This window comes from Erithacus rubecula (genome assembly GCF_903797595.1).
Source record: "Erithacus rubecula genome assembly, chromosome: 4".
In the NCBI taxonomy this organism is placed as follows: domain Eukaryota; kingdom Metazoa; phylum Chordata; class Aves; order Passeriformes; family Muscicapidae; genus Erithacus; species Erithacus rubecula.
This window is the reverse complement of record NC_136686.1, coordinates 54,335,437-54,352,215: the sequence shown is the minus strand read 5'-3', so window position 1 is coordinate 54,352,215 and position 16,779 is coordinate 54,335,437. Positions and strand designations below refer to the sequence as shown.

Here is a 16,779-nt window from a genome sequence, read left to right as displayed (position 1 = left end):
CCACCAGCAAGTGCAATTTTCTATTTCAGGAAGGTTCTCAAGGAAATGCAAAACCATGAAGCTTACCAATTTATCAAGCTTTATCTTAAACCCAGCACTTCTTTGGATCCCTTCACAGAGAGGTTACCCCAGAAATTTGCTTCCCTAAGGGTTTCAAACTGCCTTCTAACATCCTACCTAAATTTATTACATTCACTTACACATTTTTTTAATTTGAACTACCCCACTCCTGAACTTCAGGGATGTAGGTAGCAGTCATAGTCTTCTTTGGTTTTATTTTGCAGTAAGAAGGATGCAATCTTCTACCATAAATGATGCCTGCGGTAAAACAAATTCTCTGTTCCCCAATTTATCATCTTTACAACATACATTAACTTTTCTTGACTAGGAGCAATCAGAATTGGAGAGAGATGAGGTATTTGCAGTGCCTTGTACAGCTGCATGCAATACTTCACTTTATATATTAAACCCATCTCACTTATTGAGCCCCTGTGGTGGAAGCCCCATGCACCACTGCATTTTTTCTGCTGACATTTTTTATTCTTCCATGTACCTGAACTCAAATACATAGACAGTGGGCAGGCAAATAGTGTAATTTCAGAAAATGGAGTAATTTTCCATTCCAGTATTTGACAAGCACCTTAAGTACTATATAACTTGATGGAGGGCCCATCTCCAAAGAGAGGGCCTGGCATATCACACCCAGGTAACAATATATTGATTTCTTCAGGGAAGCAGCAGCCTTTCCTCCAAATAAGCAGCAACACATGATCCAACCAAAGAAAATGCAAGAGGTGCTGAAATGTTATCACGTGGAAGCAAACATGTTACAAGGAATTTTGTGACTCATAAATTATAATAGAGAAAATTAAATGCTACAAAATACCTAAGAACAGAAACAGAAAATAAATTAATCAAGGTGTCTAGTAAGGAACAGAAACAGTGGTGGTTTCTAAAAGTTGTATTATTAATTATTGTGCTTTCCAAAAGGGATTATATTACATGAAGTTCTCATGGATCAGTTTCTAATTTGCTAGAGGACCAGCTCTCAGCTGCAAGTTCAACACCCCAGCCCATGACCTGACCAACTCTGCCAGGTGCCTACACCCATGGATCCCTGCCACTGGATCAGGATGGAGCAGGGGCTCAGCAGTGAAAACCCATCCCAGGACAGACCACCAGCTGCCTGCCTGCTGACTGCCACAGTCACAGGAAGGGATGACACAGGTCACAAAACTATGGTTTATGATAATCATGGTAGGATAAAAGGGAAAAGTATGGCAAAAAAAAAAAAAAAAAGCACTGGAAATGCAAATACATGGCTGTGAAATTATCAGACTGAGCTCTCTGTTGAGTGCATGGGCAGATTCAGTGACCCTCAGGGAATCTTACCTGCTGAATGAGCCAAGAATACGCCTTGGGTATTGGGCAATGTCATGTAATATGACTACAGCAGTAAACACAAAGGCTCTACAGTGCAAAGAACAACACTGGGAATTTCACAACTGCTGAAATCTCAGCCTGATTTCTCTAAAATTCAGTTTCATCACAGGAACAAAATTTAATTAGGTTTTTCTTATCATTAGTCACTTATATAAGTTCATTGAAATGCTCGAAAAGGCATAATATCCAAATTTTATGCAGCACTAAGGCATCCTATATGACCACTATGGGATGTGTAGAGTGTGTGTAAAGTTGTTTGCCCCATGGGATGCTTTCCAGTCTGAGAAAGCTTTCAAACTGGCCATCAAAGTTGTCACTTTACTTTCCCTTTAGGCCTTGAAAAGAGTAATGGCATCTTTTAACAGCTACAGACTGATCAAAGAGACTCAGAGCAAAAACCCAGGGAGTCCCTGAGACAACCTCAGAGCAGGAGAAACTGTCCTGGAGGACTAGCCCCAGGGGGAAAAAAGGGATGGATACTTAACTGCCAGAAGTGGTGTGAAGAATTTTATCTGATCATCTCAGCATCTCAGCTTCAGCCCAGTCTGATGCAGGCTGGCTGAGATAAAGGAGTGAATCAGTCATCTCAGCTTAAGAAATCCCCACCACTTGGCAAAGGACATATTTTAAAAGCAGATCGTACAAAAGTCTGTAAAGCTCAGTTATACAAAACAAGCATGTTCACTGCACAGAAGAGAAAAAACATCCTTGTCTCTCAGTTCTCACCTGAGTTTATTGCCATTAATCAGTCATGTCCATCAATGCTGTTAGCAGTAAATAGGAATTTCTTAGTTTAAAGCCTCTTAAAGCTGAATAAAGTCCCAGACACTGTTATTAGCTGAGCCACAGGGTTGCTGAGGCACAAAGGCACAAGTCAATAAAGGCAACTGCACAAGGGATAGAAAAAAATACAGTCAACATCAATGCCCAGACTGGGCCACACAGGTGCTGCTCCCCCAGACTGCAAAGACAACAAGAACTGACACTGAGCACATGCCCTGCAACCTGGAGCTGGACACAGATGTCCCACCACTGCTTGTGCTGGCCACCCCTGTGGGACTCTCAGCACCTTGTGCTGTGGCTGCCTGGGCTCTGCACAAGGAGAGGGGCAAAGCATTGTGTCTGCAAAGCCTCTGGAAGCTGCAGCCAGCAGCCATCACCACTGAAGCCTGTACCCCAGAGCTGTCAGCGGGAGTGCAAGGGCTGCATGGGCAATGCCCTGTTTCACCAGGCACATCTCAGGGGCATCCCAGGAAGGGATGAACCCTGCCCCAAGCCCTGCACCAATGTACCCTCCTAAGTGACAGCACAGTGGGCAGAAGAGGGTGCAGAGTGGATGAGAAATCTGCCCTGCCTCCCCAAATGCAAGAGGGAAGGCAGTGACAAAGGAGGCTGCCACACCACCAGCAAGCCCTGTGCCTGGGGAGCAGCTGCCATCCAGCCCCCAGTGCCTGCTGCCCAGCCCAGGACACCCCCAGCACTGCTGCTGCTATCTCACAGGGCAGGCAGTCAGTCCATGCCTGCTGTTACCCTCATTATTTACAGCAGGTATTACAAAAGCAGCCCAGCAAGGTCTCTGCTGTGCATGGCCCTGTACAAACTTGCAGGAAGCAAACTCCAGAGATGCAACACCTTGCTGCACAACAGATTAGGGCAAACAGATTCAGTGAGTGCAAAGGGAGAAAGAAGGAAAAAATAAGGAAGAAGGAAAGATGAACACCAGCATGAATTGTGTAACAAGATTTCAGCATCCACCAGGTCCCAGAACATACCCAGGGTCCCCACTCTGCATAACCAGTGCAAACCACCAGTGCCTGCTGGCAGCAGAGGTGTCAGACTGCCAAACTCAAGGAAGTATAATGTCAGGTAGCTTGGTAAGTAGGACCTAAAAGTTAATCTGTCCCTATGTATCAATCAAAAAATCTCAGAGAAACATACCCATATCACTCTAACTTGTACCAAATCCTTTGGCAAACACTCTGCAAAAGCAACCAGAAGGCACCAGCAGGTTCATGAGCTTGAGAAACTGAAGTTAAGATGGGATTTAAACTAGCAGGCAATTATCTGCCAGATGGAGAGCTCATCATGCGGAGCACACATCACCAAATTACGCTGTGTCAGTAAGAGGAGGCCAACATCAGAAACAGACCCGTGAGAAGGGAAACTGAGTCAGCCAAGGGGATAGCTGAGCCCAGCCCCTGCTGCCAAGAGCCCTTCAGCCCATGTGCAGTGAGCCCTGGCTGTCTCCAGCAGCAGAGAGCACACCCAGGAACAGCCACCCCATCCAGCAACGAGCAGCAACACGTCCACAATTACCAGCAAGTCTGTCATCATGGCAAACTGCACTGAGAAAGAGGATTAAACAGGAGGAGAAGATGGGATGGACTCTCAATATTTAGCAGAGTAACTGAAGTCTGAGCCCATGAATTCTTCCATAAATGACCCTTTAGCCCATCTGGGGACTGCTCCACATAAAATCAGAATACATTTACAAACAGTTAAAGCCAGGAGGCAAACAAATCATCTCTGATCAACAGAAAAGTACTCCATGGAAATTCCCAAGGCTCTTGTTTATTTTACTTTTAAGTTCCCAGGTGAGAAGAATTCAGCTCCTGGTTACAATCAGAAGTGACCTAGTCCTGACACAGCCTGAATGGCTCATGATCCCACTTTTTTATGGCCTAAACAGCATCCAGCAGCTGAGGGTAAAAGCCAGGCTGCCCACAGTGCTGCTGAAGCAGAGGTGTCCGTGCACATGAGCCAGAAAGCCTCCTCTCCTGCAAGAGTGTGATCCTGTGGCTTATGGCACCCACTACAGAGATGGGAAATCTGAGTCCCAGGACAGCTCCTGAACCTTCTTCGGCTCCTCTTTAATGTATAGCACAGGGAGAGCTCCTAGATCAAGGGCTGGAGCCCAGCCCATCTCTGCCCTGGCTGAGTGTCCTGATTGCTATGCTGAGTGAAGTGCCCAAGCTGTAGTGGGATGGCATTTCAAGTATTCCCACTTTATAGGACACTTAACTGCCTCAAACAGAATAGGGCTGCAGAGAACAGGCACCCACAAGTGAAATGCTGTAGCACTTGCTGGTTAGATCCAAGTCCTCTCAATAGACCTAAGGCATGAAAGGAGCCAAACACCTCTCCCTACTCACACTGAGTGGTGCCCTGGTGAAGGCACTGCTCTGAGACAGCTTTTACCTGATTTAAACTAAATGCACACAGCCAAATAAATTTTCAAACTAAAAATCACAGCTTGGATGTTCAAGGGTCTCTTTAGAAACAGAGCCAGCATGAACACCACTGCAAGCACACAAATAAATGAGGCTGAGCCAGTTCCTGGAAAGCTCAAAATGCTGTGACAGGAATTCAATGCAATAAGCTCAGTGACTTGCTAACAACAGTTTTGAATAGGATCAAGGAGTCTGGTCTGTGGCTAGTGAAAGTAAAGAGCAAACCCAACCACTCCAGCAGATCTTTGTGCCATGATGTGTGCTCTGGTGGCAGCTACAGAGATTCACCTTGACTACATTAGCTTCAAACCTAACAGCCAAGACAGGCTGCTAGGTGCTGCCATCAAATACTGGAAACTCTAATCTAATAACACAGCTTTGTCCCTTTTGGTGGGGTCCAGAACCTTTTGCTTCTTCCTGAAACTGGGCCTAGCCCCCAGACTCCATGGCAGGAGGAGATGCTGTGTTGACAGCAGTTGTTAACGAGGGATTTTTCTTTTGCACTGAAATATTTAGACCATATGCATCATTCCCAAAAGTGCTGGAGACCTGGTGGAATGTAGCATCTATCACGTCAGGCAATGGTGTTGAAAACAGATTACTTTCCTTTGTATGTGATAAACATAACATGTCTATGTTTATCATGTGGTCCCCTGAGGATTTATTACAGGTTTGCTATTCCATTTATTTGCTTTTTTTCTGCTTGGCTAGGGTAAACACTGGAATAAATAAGAAGGTGGTTACAGCTTAGCAGCATTAAAAACTTGTTGAAACAAAGTCCAACAGTTTTCCTTTCTCTCCAGCAAATCCTACTTTTCTGTTCAAGTGCTTTTTCTCAAGTGGAGAGATCATCTTTCTGAAGTATTTTTAAATTTTCTTTCTTTGTTGAATGCCAAATCCCCATAAAAGCATACTTTCCCCCTTCACTCACTCAAACCCTTGACGTTATTTAAAGTATATCCTAACATTATTCATAGCAAAACATTTTCCTCTTTGCAAATTACAGGCTCCCCCATCTTTTCTATCTAGCCTGCTAAGCCTGCTACTGCAGGTAGTTTGCAGTAACAGAAATAAGTACAATATTCACTGCAAAAGAAAGCAAACTCTTCTGTTCTGGCACACACATTCAGGGTGGGCTCATCCCACTGAACTTCAGCCACCTAATAACAAGGTAATCAGCCCAAGTCAGTCACTCATGTTCCCTCTTTAATCAGTGGGGTGAGATGGGCATTTCCAGCTTATCAATCAGGCAGGGCTGCAACCTACATTTGAAGCACTTGAAGAGATATAGAGGATGATCATGGTACCAGATAGAGATCTGACCATAAAAGCCAAGCTGTACCTTTGATAAAGCTCTTTTCAATCCAGTAAGATCAACGCATTGCAATTAATTCTCAAGCAAAATCTTAATAATTTAAAAGAATGCATTAGGCAAATCTCAACAGATCTCAAAATTTTCACTAAAGATTACATTCTGCCCCTTTTGGAAATTGTATTATTTCTATAAATAGCTCAGTGTTTTTCAACACTGGAAAAAGAGCTCAATTGGGGGGGAATAATAATACTGTCACTTGTCACAGAAATACAAAGTGGCAAAACTGCATTTAATTAGGTCTCAGATGTTCTTTGTTTCAAGTGGACAACCACTGTGAACAAATCTATGAAGAACTGAACTCCTTGTCAATTTGTTCTGTACTTTGATTTATGCAATCATTTGTCCAACTAGTCTTTAAAAAGGAGCAGACAACAAAAACGCCTATCATTGAGAAAAGACAGTACTACCATGCTTGTTTCTTGAATGGCAAAGTAGATGTCAGAGTAGTTAGGAGTACTACATTACCTAAAAACATCATAATTCCCACAGAAACCAGGACAGAAACACTGTAACATGGAAGATTGCCAAAGTCTGTCATTAGATCTGATCTGAGTATCTTCAGCTCTTCTAACCCTCCTACATTTCCTAAATAGTTTCCATAGATATTTTTGGAAATGAAAGTCAGTAGGCCAAAGGAAGCCAAAAGAGATAGTTGCCCAAACCCTGTGGCTTAGGCAATCCTGAGGTAAGCAGGTAAATTGTGTTGTTATCTCGAGTACTCAAACACTGAGAACTTCTCCTCACCAACCGACTCTCAAAACCCCCAGGGCTCAGGAAAGAGGGTGAAGGAATGGAGAGCACAGATCCTGTGTCTTGACATTTGATCCTTCCCTTACTCATCCTCCATGCATGAGCATTGCTGCTAGAGTTGCCTACACTGCTAAATATTGAAAAGGTACTTGCACACAGGTTTAAAGAGGTTTCTGCTTCACATTTAGTTGTTTGCTGCTCTGACTTCCAGAGCAGTCATATTCCCAGGGTCTTTGTACCAGTCTCACCTGACCCAAAGGCAATTGAGGGGCTCAGTGAAGCTGCAGGTCAAACCTGTGCCCAACAATTGCTGTACAAAACATAACCAGTGGATGTGAGCCCAGCTGTGCCAATGTGTGCAGCAGCTGCACATCTGGCTCAGCTGGAACCACCATCACAGGTGTGGCACGCTCTCATCACACACCCCTGGACCCCTGAACTCTGACCACTGGCCAGCCCAAAGACTGGAGACAACTTGTCAGCTGCAGGGGTGTCTGACAGACCTGCACACTGAGGAGGAGGCAGATCACAAGTGAGTCACCCCAAACCCAAAGATGCTGGGAGATACCAGGATGGCAAGATGCTCTGACCAGACTGGCTGAAGTGTGAGGATGTCTGGGTTCCTAAACAAGTGTCTGCTAAGGGTCTCTCAATCACCCTACAGAAGAGCAGTGAGCAGGCTACCTATTTTCATTCACCTAATGTTATACTTTAAACCTCACACTATGTTCCCCAGTCATGGTATGTCAGAAAACGTGCTTAGTTCAAAGATGGGAGTCAGCAACAGATGAGAGTTCCAAGGTATTAAGTACATACACTGAAGGAAAATGTACTGTTCAACGAGCAGATGTAAAATGATAGGCTTTATCAGTAGCCAGACACTTCCTCAGGTAACACTTGGGATGTTGGAGATAATGACATATAAAATAAAATATCTAAAATCCCACTGCTTCACATCACCTGCTTTCCTCACCACTACCTCTACTGCAGGTTTACTATCATGCTAACATCAAAACTTAGAAAAATGTTCCTGTATTCTAAACAAAGGGCTCTTTTGCCATTACTTGGGCAACAACTCAATGTTTATTCTGTATTTGGCAGTTTGCAGCAGGTTCTGCAATCCCAGCCTAAAACAATTCTGAAATGCCTGACCAGAAAAACAGAACCAGAGAGGATTCTTCTGAACTCCAGAGTGCAGGTCAGAAGGAAGAATACTTCAGTGATGTGTGAGATGGAAGCAAATCACAAGAGAATGCACCAAGGAAACCAATTCTTTAATATACCCTGAGGCTTAAAAAGTAATCAAAAAACACAAACCAATTACTAATCTGATTCTAAAAAATGCTTATTATAACTACCTCATTTGCAAATAATGTGAAAATTAGAGGAAAAGAGAGCTCAAAGTAATCCCACTACCATACTTCTCTACATTTAATTTCTTTCCCATGAGACTTGATAACAAGTAAAGCATATTAGATCTTTCTCACTGTCTTACTCTTCCCATACTTTATCCTTGTTACTTTAGCTTCTTTCTTTCCCAGAAATTGCTGAAAAAAGTATCAACATTTTATTTATTGACAGACAGAAGATACCTTTTATCACAGTAAAAAGTCAGTTTTCAGTCAGACTTCCACTAAATATTTTCCCCTCATTGCCATAGATGTTTTCCTGTCTTTTGAAACAAAAATACACCACTCCTATGAAACCCAGGCATGAAGTGGAAGGAAGCCTGTACAGAACCAACAAGGCAATCACAGCTTTTTATCAGCTGGAACACATCACACAGCTGAAAACAGAAAGTCACATTCCAGCAGGCTGGAAGGACACACATCTACAGTGCACCTTGCTGTAGCATAGATTAGAATATAGAACCTATATGGATGCAATAAAGGATACAGGTAGCCACAGCAGATCCAGGAATTTCCCTAACCTTAACTGATGGTTACTGTTCTTCATTAGCTCCTGCCCAGGGCTCCAGCAGCATCCTGAGAGGTCACACCACGCTCACCCTCCCTGCCCAGGGGTGTCCCTGTACATACAAAGATACCTGCTCGCTAGAATTTCCCTTCTCCCTTCGATCTCACATCTTGCCACATGCAAGTAACCCCCAACACTTTGTATCTCAGGCACAGCTTTCTCAGAAGGGCTGCACCAAAGTATTGCATCATCTGTATTGTATGGAGAAGGCACAGACCTGGAGATTCAGCATCATTAGCAATAAGGATTTTTACATTACAATAATAATGAAGATTCTTTACCAAGCTCTGAGTAAAAGCTCCTGAAATTGATTGTAACACAAACAAGCTCCATGTTAATTTCTATCTGCTGATAGTCAATAACCTCACTGGATATTTAAAGCTAAAGAAATGTAAAAGACAATACTTGAGCTTGCACAGTCCTCAAAAATGCTTGGGTGCCTATCCCTCACTGCCCGAGGTGCAACACCTTCCCAGAAGTGCACATTGTATGTATGTTGCATAATGATATTTCACATTTAATGATAATGATATTTCACATTTATCTGGACCACTCAGAAGCTGCAGCATCCAGCCGCTTTGGGTTTGGTTCAGGCTGGGCTCCCAGAGGAGTTTGCACACACATCTATTGTGTCCCACCGAGCTGTCGCTGGTGATAAGTGGGACTGTTTGTGGCAAGGCAGCCAAGCAGGTGCCAGCAGGGTTTGCAATGTGACACCCAGGAAAACTTGAGTAACATTTGTGCAAAGCTGATCCTCGTACCAGCCTTCCCCCCACCGCCCCGGCAAGAACTGCAATATAATGTGTAACAAGCAAACGCAATGTGACTTCAATGTGACTGTTTTTTGACCAAATAAATCCCAATTCAACATTATCATGAACATTATTGCAGACAAAAAGCAATTGTATTTAACCATACTGTCAATTTAATCCGTGTATTTATTAGTAACACTAAGAAATCACAGACTGATTGACTCTTGACCACCTGTTTTAGAAGGTCAGAGTAAAATCTTGCCCCTCCTGGAAAGCAGGCACAGGATTTCCGCAGAGGCCAGATTCCACCTCAGTTGTTGAAACAACACCACGATGTGCAGACATGGGAATACAAAGGCAAAGTTCTGCCCTTCTGTAGGAAAACCTTGAAGGTACAGTAGAAAAAGGAGACAGTGCCTTTTTAAGAGACCCCTGGAGCACTTCTGGAACAGCTGCATGCAAAAGGGGTCCGGTTTGTTCACTCAGCTCTGTACAACAGGCACAGGGGCACCCAGAGAGATTCACTTCAAAAGAGACAGACTTCAAAAGCTCCAAAGCAAAATGCTAATATCCCCACCACCCACACTCCTCCCTCCTGCGCCTGGGCTGGCTCCTGGCTGGCTGTGGGGGCACAGCCCCAGGTACCCCAGCACTCAGAAGGGCAGAGCCCAGAGCCTGCCCCAGCTGCTCATCACCCCACAGAGCTTCTGACAATGCTGACACGAAACTTCTGACAGCTTTATTAGCTCCATTTGCTTGGCCTTGATGATTCTTACATTCTGTTTATAAGCAGAAGGCAAAAATTTCCATGCTTATTTGAATAATCCCAAAGTCAAATGAAAGAGTGCTGCATTCAGCCACGTATCAGTGTCTCAAAGCAGCTCAGTGGAGCAGCAGGGCACCTTGCTGGCACTGCACACACTCACATCCCTCTGCAGCACAGCACATCGCTAGACAGAAATAAGATTTTTATAGCACCACTGTTATTTCCGACTCATGTAGAGATCAAATTCCCAAGTTCATATGGAGTTCCAGTCCTTCCCTGACCTAAGAGCAGCTGTGAGTAGCAGAAAACTGTGTTTGTCTGAGTAGAGAGGTTAATGGCTACTCCATAGACAGGTTTTTCTCAGTTAACTGACAGGTCATTTTAGCAGATGATTTGCAGGTGTTATGCAACACTTAGAGATAACCCCGTGGAGTACTTCTGTCTGAGCTTCTTCTCTGTCTCTTTTCTTTTTTGAACTGTATCAGATAAATCAGAGAAACCAGGCAGGTGAGACTTTCATGGACTAATCACACTACGACAAACTGCCCTTCCAATTTCCACACAGCGAACTTCTCCAAATAAATGTCAAATGCAATTCAGTGCTTGATAAAATTATTTAAAAACTCTAGCCATAAAAAAACCTTAACCATTTCAAGTATCTCAAGACATAGAGCAAACAGTTCATTTTGATGAACAACACAGTTTCAAAGTTCACACCTTCACAAAACATGAAAATTAATATCCTGCATAAGAAAACAAGTCTTCACTCCTACCTGAGACTTCACCCACTTAAACCATGTAAATCATTACACTGAGAAAGGAATCGTTCGTGTCAGCTTTTTTCTGCACTGAAAACACTCTTCGCCTAGTCTAACAACTTTTCCAAGCTTTGTGCTTCAAGATGACTGCTTATCTTCTGCTACCAGATAAAGAGCTACTGGTTCAAACAGACAGTGACCATGCAATCATCTGCAAGTTAATCCAAATGTTTTTCTTTAAGGTCACAGGCTTACTGTCTGTTTTTCCTGCTAGTCCTCACAGGACATGGAAACAGCATTTACCCTACCACATACACTGCACCCAGCATTTTGGAAGAACCAGGAGTGGCTTTTCAGAAGATACACTGCAGCAAAATCAGTCACCTCAGTTCATGTCACTTTCATTTTTCTGAAGCAAAAGGAACCTTGCCACTTTCACAGCAAAACAATTGCTGCTGGGATTATGCCACAGTTTGATAATAATAATCTCCTCAAGTGTGATTTTACATACCTAGTACTTGGAGCTTTTTCCTTTTCTACAAAAAGAACACAAATCTTAGTTTCAGTTTGCAGAGAGAGGCAGCAAGGAAAGTATCTGGCTAAACCTTTGAAAGTCAACAGAAATATGGGACCAGATCCACAGTAAACTTTATAGAGTGGCACCTGCAGAGGAAATTACTCATTGCATGATTGATGTCACAATTAGAGGCATAAAAAGTAATTCCATGATAAACAAGCAACTGAGCAGAAAAAAAAAAATATCCCAAGAGCATGTTTGTGCTCAAATAAAAGTACATATTGTCAATATGGAATGGTCCTCACACACACACACAGACACAAGTTCTGTAGTGAAGTTAATGGCACAGTATCCTTCCCTCTCCCTTTCTCTCCATCCCCCTAACAGCCCTGATTTGGGGGCTGCAATTGGCCAGTATCTGCCACTAGAGCAACTCCAGTGCCATTAGCCATGCTACACAGCCATCACACAGCCATAACTCATTGCCTTCTGAGCTGCCATTTCTCACAGGACTGCAGGAAATGGCAAACACCACACAGCACACCCACCCAGGCCACACCAGCTCTGGGCTGAGGTCTAAGAAACTACCAGACAAACTTCTGGGAACACAGAAGTGAGTAAACATGTCTTGTTGCTGAAAAAGCAGAGATACCAAATTGCAACTTTTTTTTAGAGAAAAATAAAGAGGGAGAGGAGAGAGCATTACAGATACACGTGCATTCCCTACATCTTTGCAAGTTAACATTATTTACCATCTTTATGGAACCACATCAGAAAAGCTCCAGGCAAGGTACCACCTCAGCTGAGGGAGTATGCTCCCTTCCATGCACACTCATATTTATTTATCCTTGTGATCCACGTTTACTAAATAACTTCAAAGACACACTTCAATGTACAGCATATAGGCTCGATACATTTTTGTGGTTCCTCTCCAAAAATTTCACCAATAAATTGCTGCTTCAGGAAACCAAGAGGTACCATCTAAACTGCAAGCATGCTATTTCTGCCCATGCCCCCATACTGGTGTACAAACAAAATCATGCATCAATCACTTGCTTACCTGAGACTGACACTTTCATAAGGGCTTCCAGGGGTCTGTTGTTGTCCAGATCACGACTGAGTTTGAGTTCCCCAGTGGCAGAGTCCAAGAGGAGCAAGTTTAACTCATTGCCTTGGACAAAAGTGTAGGCCAGGCTATCAGACACATCAGGATCATGAGCTGGGATCTTGCCAATCACACCAGAGGGAAAGCTGTTGGACTTGTTGGTCACGTAGTTATTGAAGAGGATCTGGAAGTCCTGCAGCACGGGCGGGTTATCGTTCTGGTCCAGGAGGCGGATGTGCACAGTTGCCCGGCTCACAAGAGGGGCTGAAGTGGCCTGCACCACAATAACATACTCTGTACGGCTCTCATAATCCAGGTCCATGAGGGCTGTGAGGTCTCCATTGAGCAAGTCTAGTTGGAAGACCTCAGGGATGTTCCCCTCTACAATCTGGTACATGATCTGTGCATTGGTCCCCTCGTCAGGATCTGCTGCACTGATCCGTGCCACAATAGAGCCCACAGGGCTGTTCTCCTCCACAAAAATATCAAACTCATCCTTCTCAAAGACAGGGGGGTTGTCATTAATGTCCAGCACAGTCACCTGAATGTCCACAGAGGCTTTCAGTGGGGGGCTGCCCCTGTCCACAGCAAAGGCCCGCAGGCTGTAGACAGCCACGTTCTCGCGGTCCAGCTTGCGCAGGGTGCGTATCACTCCAGAAGTGGGCTCAATGTAGAAGTCTCCATCTCCATCATCACCGCCCTGGAATGTGTAGAGGAGACGGCCATTGAGGCCTGAGTCACGGTCAGTGGCAGACAGCTGCAGCACACTGGTGGAGAGCGGCACATCCTCAAAAACGGAGCCCTGGTAGCGGTCGCGCAGGAAGCGGGGCGCGTTGTCATTGGCATCCAGGATGAGGATCTCAACGTACGTGGTGTCCGACTTCTGGGGGATACCATTGTCATGGGCTGTAATGGCCAACGTGTAGGAGGCCTGGTCCTCATAGTCCAGCTCCATCAGGGTGGTGATGGTGCCTGTATCAGGGTCAATGCGGAACTGGGGGATATTGTCATCCAGAATATAAGTGATTCTTGCGTTCTCCCCCGTGTCTTCATCGGTGGCACTGATGGTGACAATAGAGGTGCCAATGGGCTTGTCCTCACTGACGCTCACTGTGTAGTGGGAGCTCTGGAAGACTGGGCGGTGCGTGTTGGCATCTGTGACATTGATGAAGACCTGGACGGTGTCAAAGCGAGTGCCATCAGAGGCAGTGACTGTGAGCACGTACTGCCTTTCTTGCTTGTAATCCAGGGGCAAGGCCAGTGTGATCAGCCCCCCTCCACTCTGACTGGTGATGGCAAAACGGTTCCTGGTGTTGCCACTGGTAATCTGGTAAGTCACAACACTGTTAACGTCCCTGTCCACTGCCGTCAGGGTCAGGACACTGCTGCCCACAGCTGCATCCTCATTCAGTCTGAGGTGATACACCTTCTCTGTGAAGGTGGGGTTGTTGTCGTTCACATCCAGGACAGTGATGGACACGCTGGCTGAGGAGGTCATGACCGGCACGCCGTGGTCCCTGGCCTCCACCCCAAAGTGATAGTTTTCCACAGTCTCTCGGTCCAGCTCTGCAGCCACAGTGATCCACCCTGTGCTGTTGTTGATTTGAAAAGGGAATGCAGAATCACCTGCTACAGGGGCACCTCCAGTGGATGGTGCCATCTCTATGAGTTTGTACTCCAGGCGGGCGTTCTCTCCAGAGTCAGCATCCACAGCCTGGATATGCAGCACCGAGTAGCCCAGAGGAACATTCTCCAGCACTGTGGCCTGGAAGGGAGTGCTCACAAAGATGGGGGCATTGTCATTCACGTCTACAACCTGAACCGACACCATACCACTGGAGTTGATCAAAGGAGGTCTGCCCCCATCCTGGGCTTTGATCCGAAGCGTGTACTCCCGAATAGTCTCGTAATCCAGAGGGTTGATTAGGTCAATGGCGCCAGAGAAAGAGTGGATGTAGAACTGGCCTTTCAGGTTGCCACTCACAATGCTGTAGTGCACCTGGGCATTGCTGCCCCGGTCCCGGTCTGTGGCCTGGACCTGCAGTATCTGGCTGTTCACCGGGGCATCCTCTGGCACCTGGACCAGGTAGCGCTTCTCACTGAACTGAGGGTAGTTGTCATTCTCATCCTCTACAGTGATGTGCACCATAGCCGTGGCACTGCGCGGTCCTGGGTCCTTGCCCTGGTCGTTGGCTTCCACCACCAGGTGGTACTCAGAGACCTCCTCACGGTCCACCGAGGCTCGTGTCCTCACAACCCCAGAACGCGGGTCAATTTCAAAGACTCCGTCACCAGCCCCGGGCTCCAGCAGGCGGTAAAGCATGTTGGCATTGGCTGGGGCATCGCCATCGGTAGCACGGATGGTCAGCACCTCATAACCAACCTCCAGGTTCTCCCGGATGCTCTCCCGGTACTCGGGCTGCTCGAACACTGGCTCGTGGTCGTTGGTGTCACTCACGGTCACGGTCAGATAGGTGGTGGCCGAGCGGCGGCGTGGGGACCCATGGTCGGAGGCGGTAACTTTCAGCACGTGGGTGTCCTTCGTCTCCCGGTCCAGGCTGCGGGCAGTGACCACGCTGCCCGTCTCGGCGTCGATGGTGAAGTAGTCGTTGGAGCGCTCGTCAAAGAGCGCCTCCATGGAGTACGCCAGCCGGCCGGCTTCCCCGTCGTCGGGGTCCTGGGCCCGCAGCACGATGACCGCCGTGCCGGCCGGCTCGTTCTCGGGGATGGACACCTGGTAGCTGGGCAGCTGGAACTGCGGGGGGCTGTTGAGGCTGCGCGCCCGCCGCGCTCCGCGCTCGGTGCCCGGCGGCGGGGCGCAGCCCGCGGCTCGGCGGGGCTCGGCGGCCGCTCGGAGCCGGGCGCGCCGCGGGCAGGGGCCGCCGCGGGGCTCGGCGGGCGGAGCGCGGCGCGGCGCGGTGCCCGCAGCCCTCAGGCGCCCGGCGGGCGGCAGCGCGGGCGGCTCGGCAGCAGCGGCGGCGGCGGCGGGGCGCGCCGCGGGCCCCGCGGGCAGGTGGAGCAGCGCGGCGGCGCGGGGCGGCCGCGGGTCCCCGCCGCCCGCCGAGCCCAGGGCGCAGAGCAGCGCGGCCCAGGACACGCAGGCGGCGGCGGACAGCAGCCGCGGCATCTCCGGAGCTCAGCGGGCAGCGGGGCCGGGCAGCGGGCTGCCGCACAATCCATCCACCCGCCGGGCTGCCCGCCCGCCCGCATCCATCAGCCGCCGGCCCGCCCCCCCCGCCGCCCTCGCCTCCCGGGCACCGCCGGCCCCGAGCCCCGCGCCCCGTCCCGGTCCGCGGGCAGCGCGCTGGAGAGCTCCAACTTTTCCACCTTAAACTTTGAAGTGAGTTCAAAATGGCTCCTCTCCTCCTCCTCCTCCCGCCGCCGCTCCCCAGAGGGCGATTAGCATAAACCTGCTGCTCCTCTCCTTCGCCAAAAAGAAGAAAAGAAAATCAAATGCCGAGGTCCCCCCTCCCCGCGGCGGGGCCGGCCCACGGGCGGCGCGGTCCCGCGTGGCTGCGGACACGGCAGAGCCGCCGCGCCCCGTCCGTCCCGTCCCGTCCCGTCCGGTGCGGTCCCGCTGCAGCCTCCCGGCCCGGCCCGGCTCGGCTCGGCTCCGCTGAGCAGCGCGGAGCGCGGCGGGCGCTGCCCGGGGCGGGGTTTGTGCCGGCCCCGCCCGGCCCCTCCCGGGCGGCGGCGGGGGCCGGGCCGGCTGCGGCCCCGCGGGGCTCCGCTCCGCGCCCGGCGCCCCTCGGCGGCCGGGGGAGCTCCGGGCCCGGCGGGCTCGGGGCCGGTCCCGCTGCGGCCGCTCCGCCCGGACCGAGCTCCCGGGACCGGCTCTCGCTCTCTTCCCCGCGCAGCAGCCACCTGTCGTCTCAGATCCGCCGTCCAGAAGTAAGTTAAACACAAATACGTTTAAATTAATTTTATTAAATCTCGCTATGGAGGGGGGAAAATAAAGTGAAACTTCTTTCCAGGGCAAAATGAGTACGATGTGGAGGTCCATGGGTGGCTGCCAGTGTCCCGGCTCAAGATCTGCTCCGTGCTCACGCCTTGCTCTGAAACGCGCAAAGCCGCCGGTGGATCTACAGCCTCGAGTTAAAGATTTC

The 16,779-nt window shown here is 48.2% G+C and overlaps 1 protein-coding gene across 7 annotated transcripts in view; it reads right to left on the bottom strand.

The window, feature by feature from the left end:
• The window catches only part of CELSR1 (cadherin EGF LAG seven-pass G-type receptor 1), a 161,566-nt gene extending 145,649 nt beyond the window's left edge, over positions 1–15,917 (bottom strand). For 6 of the 7 annotated variants that reach the window (XR_013774130.1, XM_079304733.1, XM_079304735.1 and 3 more), the window contains exon 1: positions 12,629–15,916. Coding sequence is in view for 6 of the 7 variants with exons in the window: in XM_079304733.1 (XP_079160859.1) it covers positions 12,629–15,800 (3,172 nt within the window). In the remaining variant the exon portion in view is untranslated. Of the gene's footprint in view, positions 1–12,628 lie in introns of all 7 variants that reach the window. The other variant, XM_079304738.1, reaches the window with a different exon arrangement.
• Between the last annotated feature and the right edge of the window lie 862 nt (positions 15,918–16,779).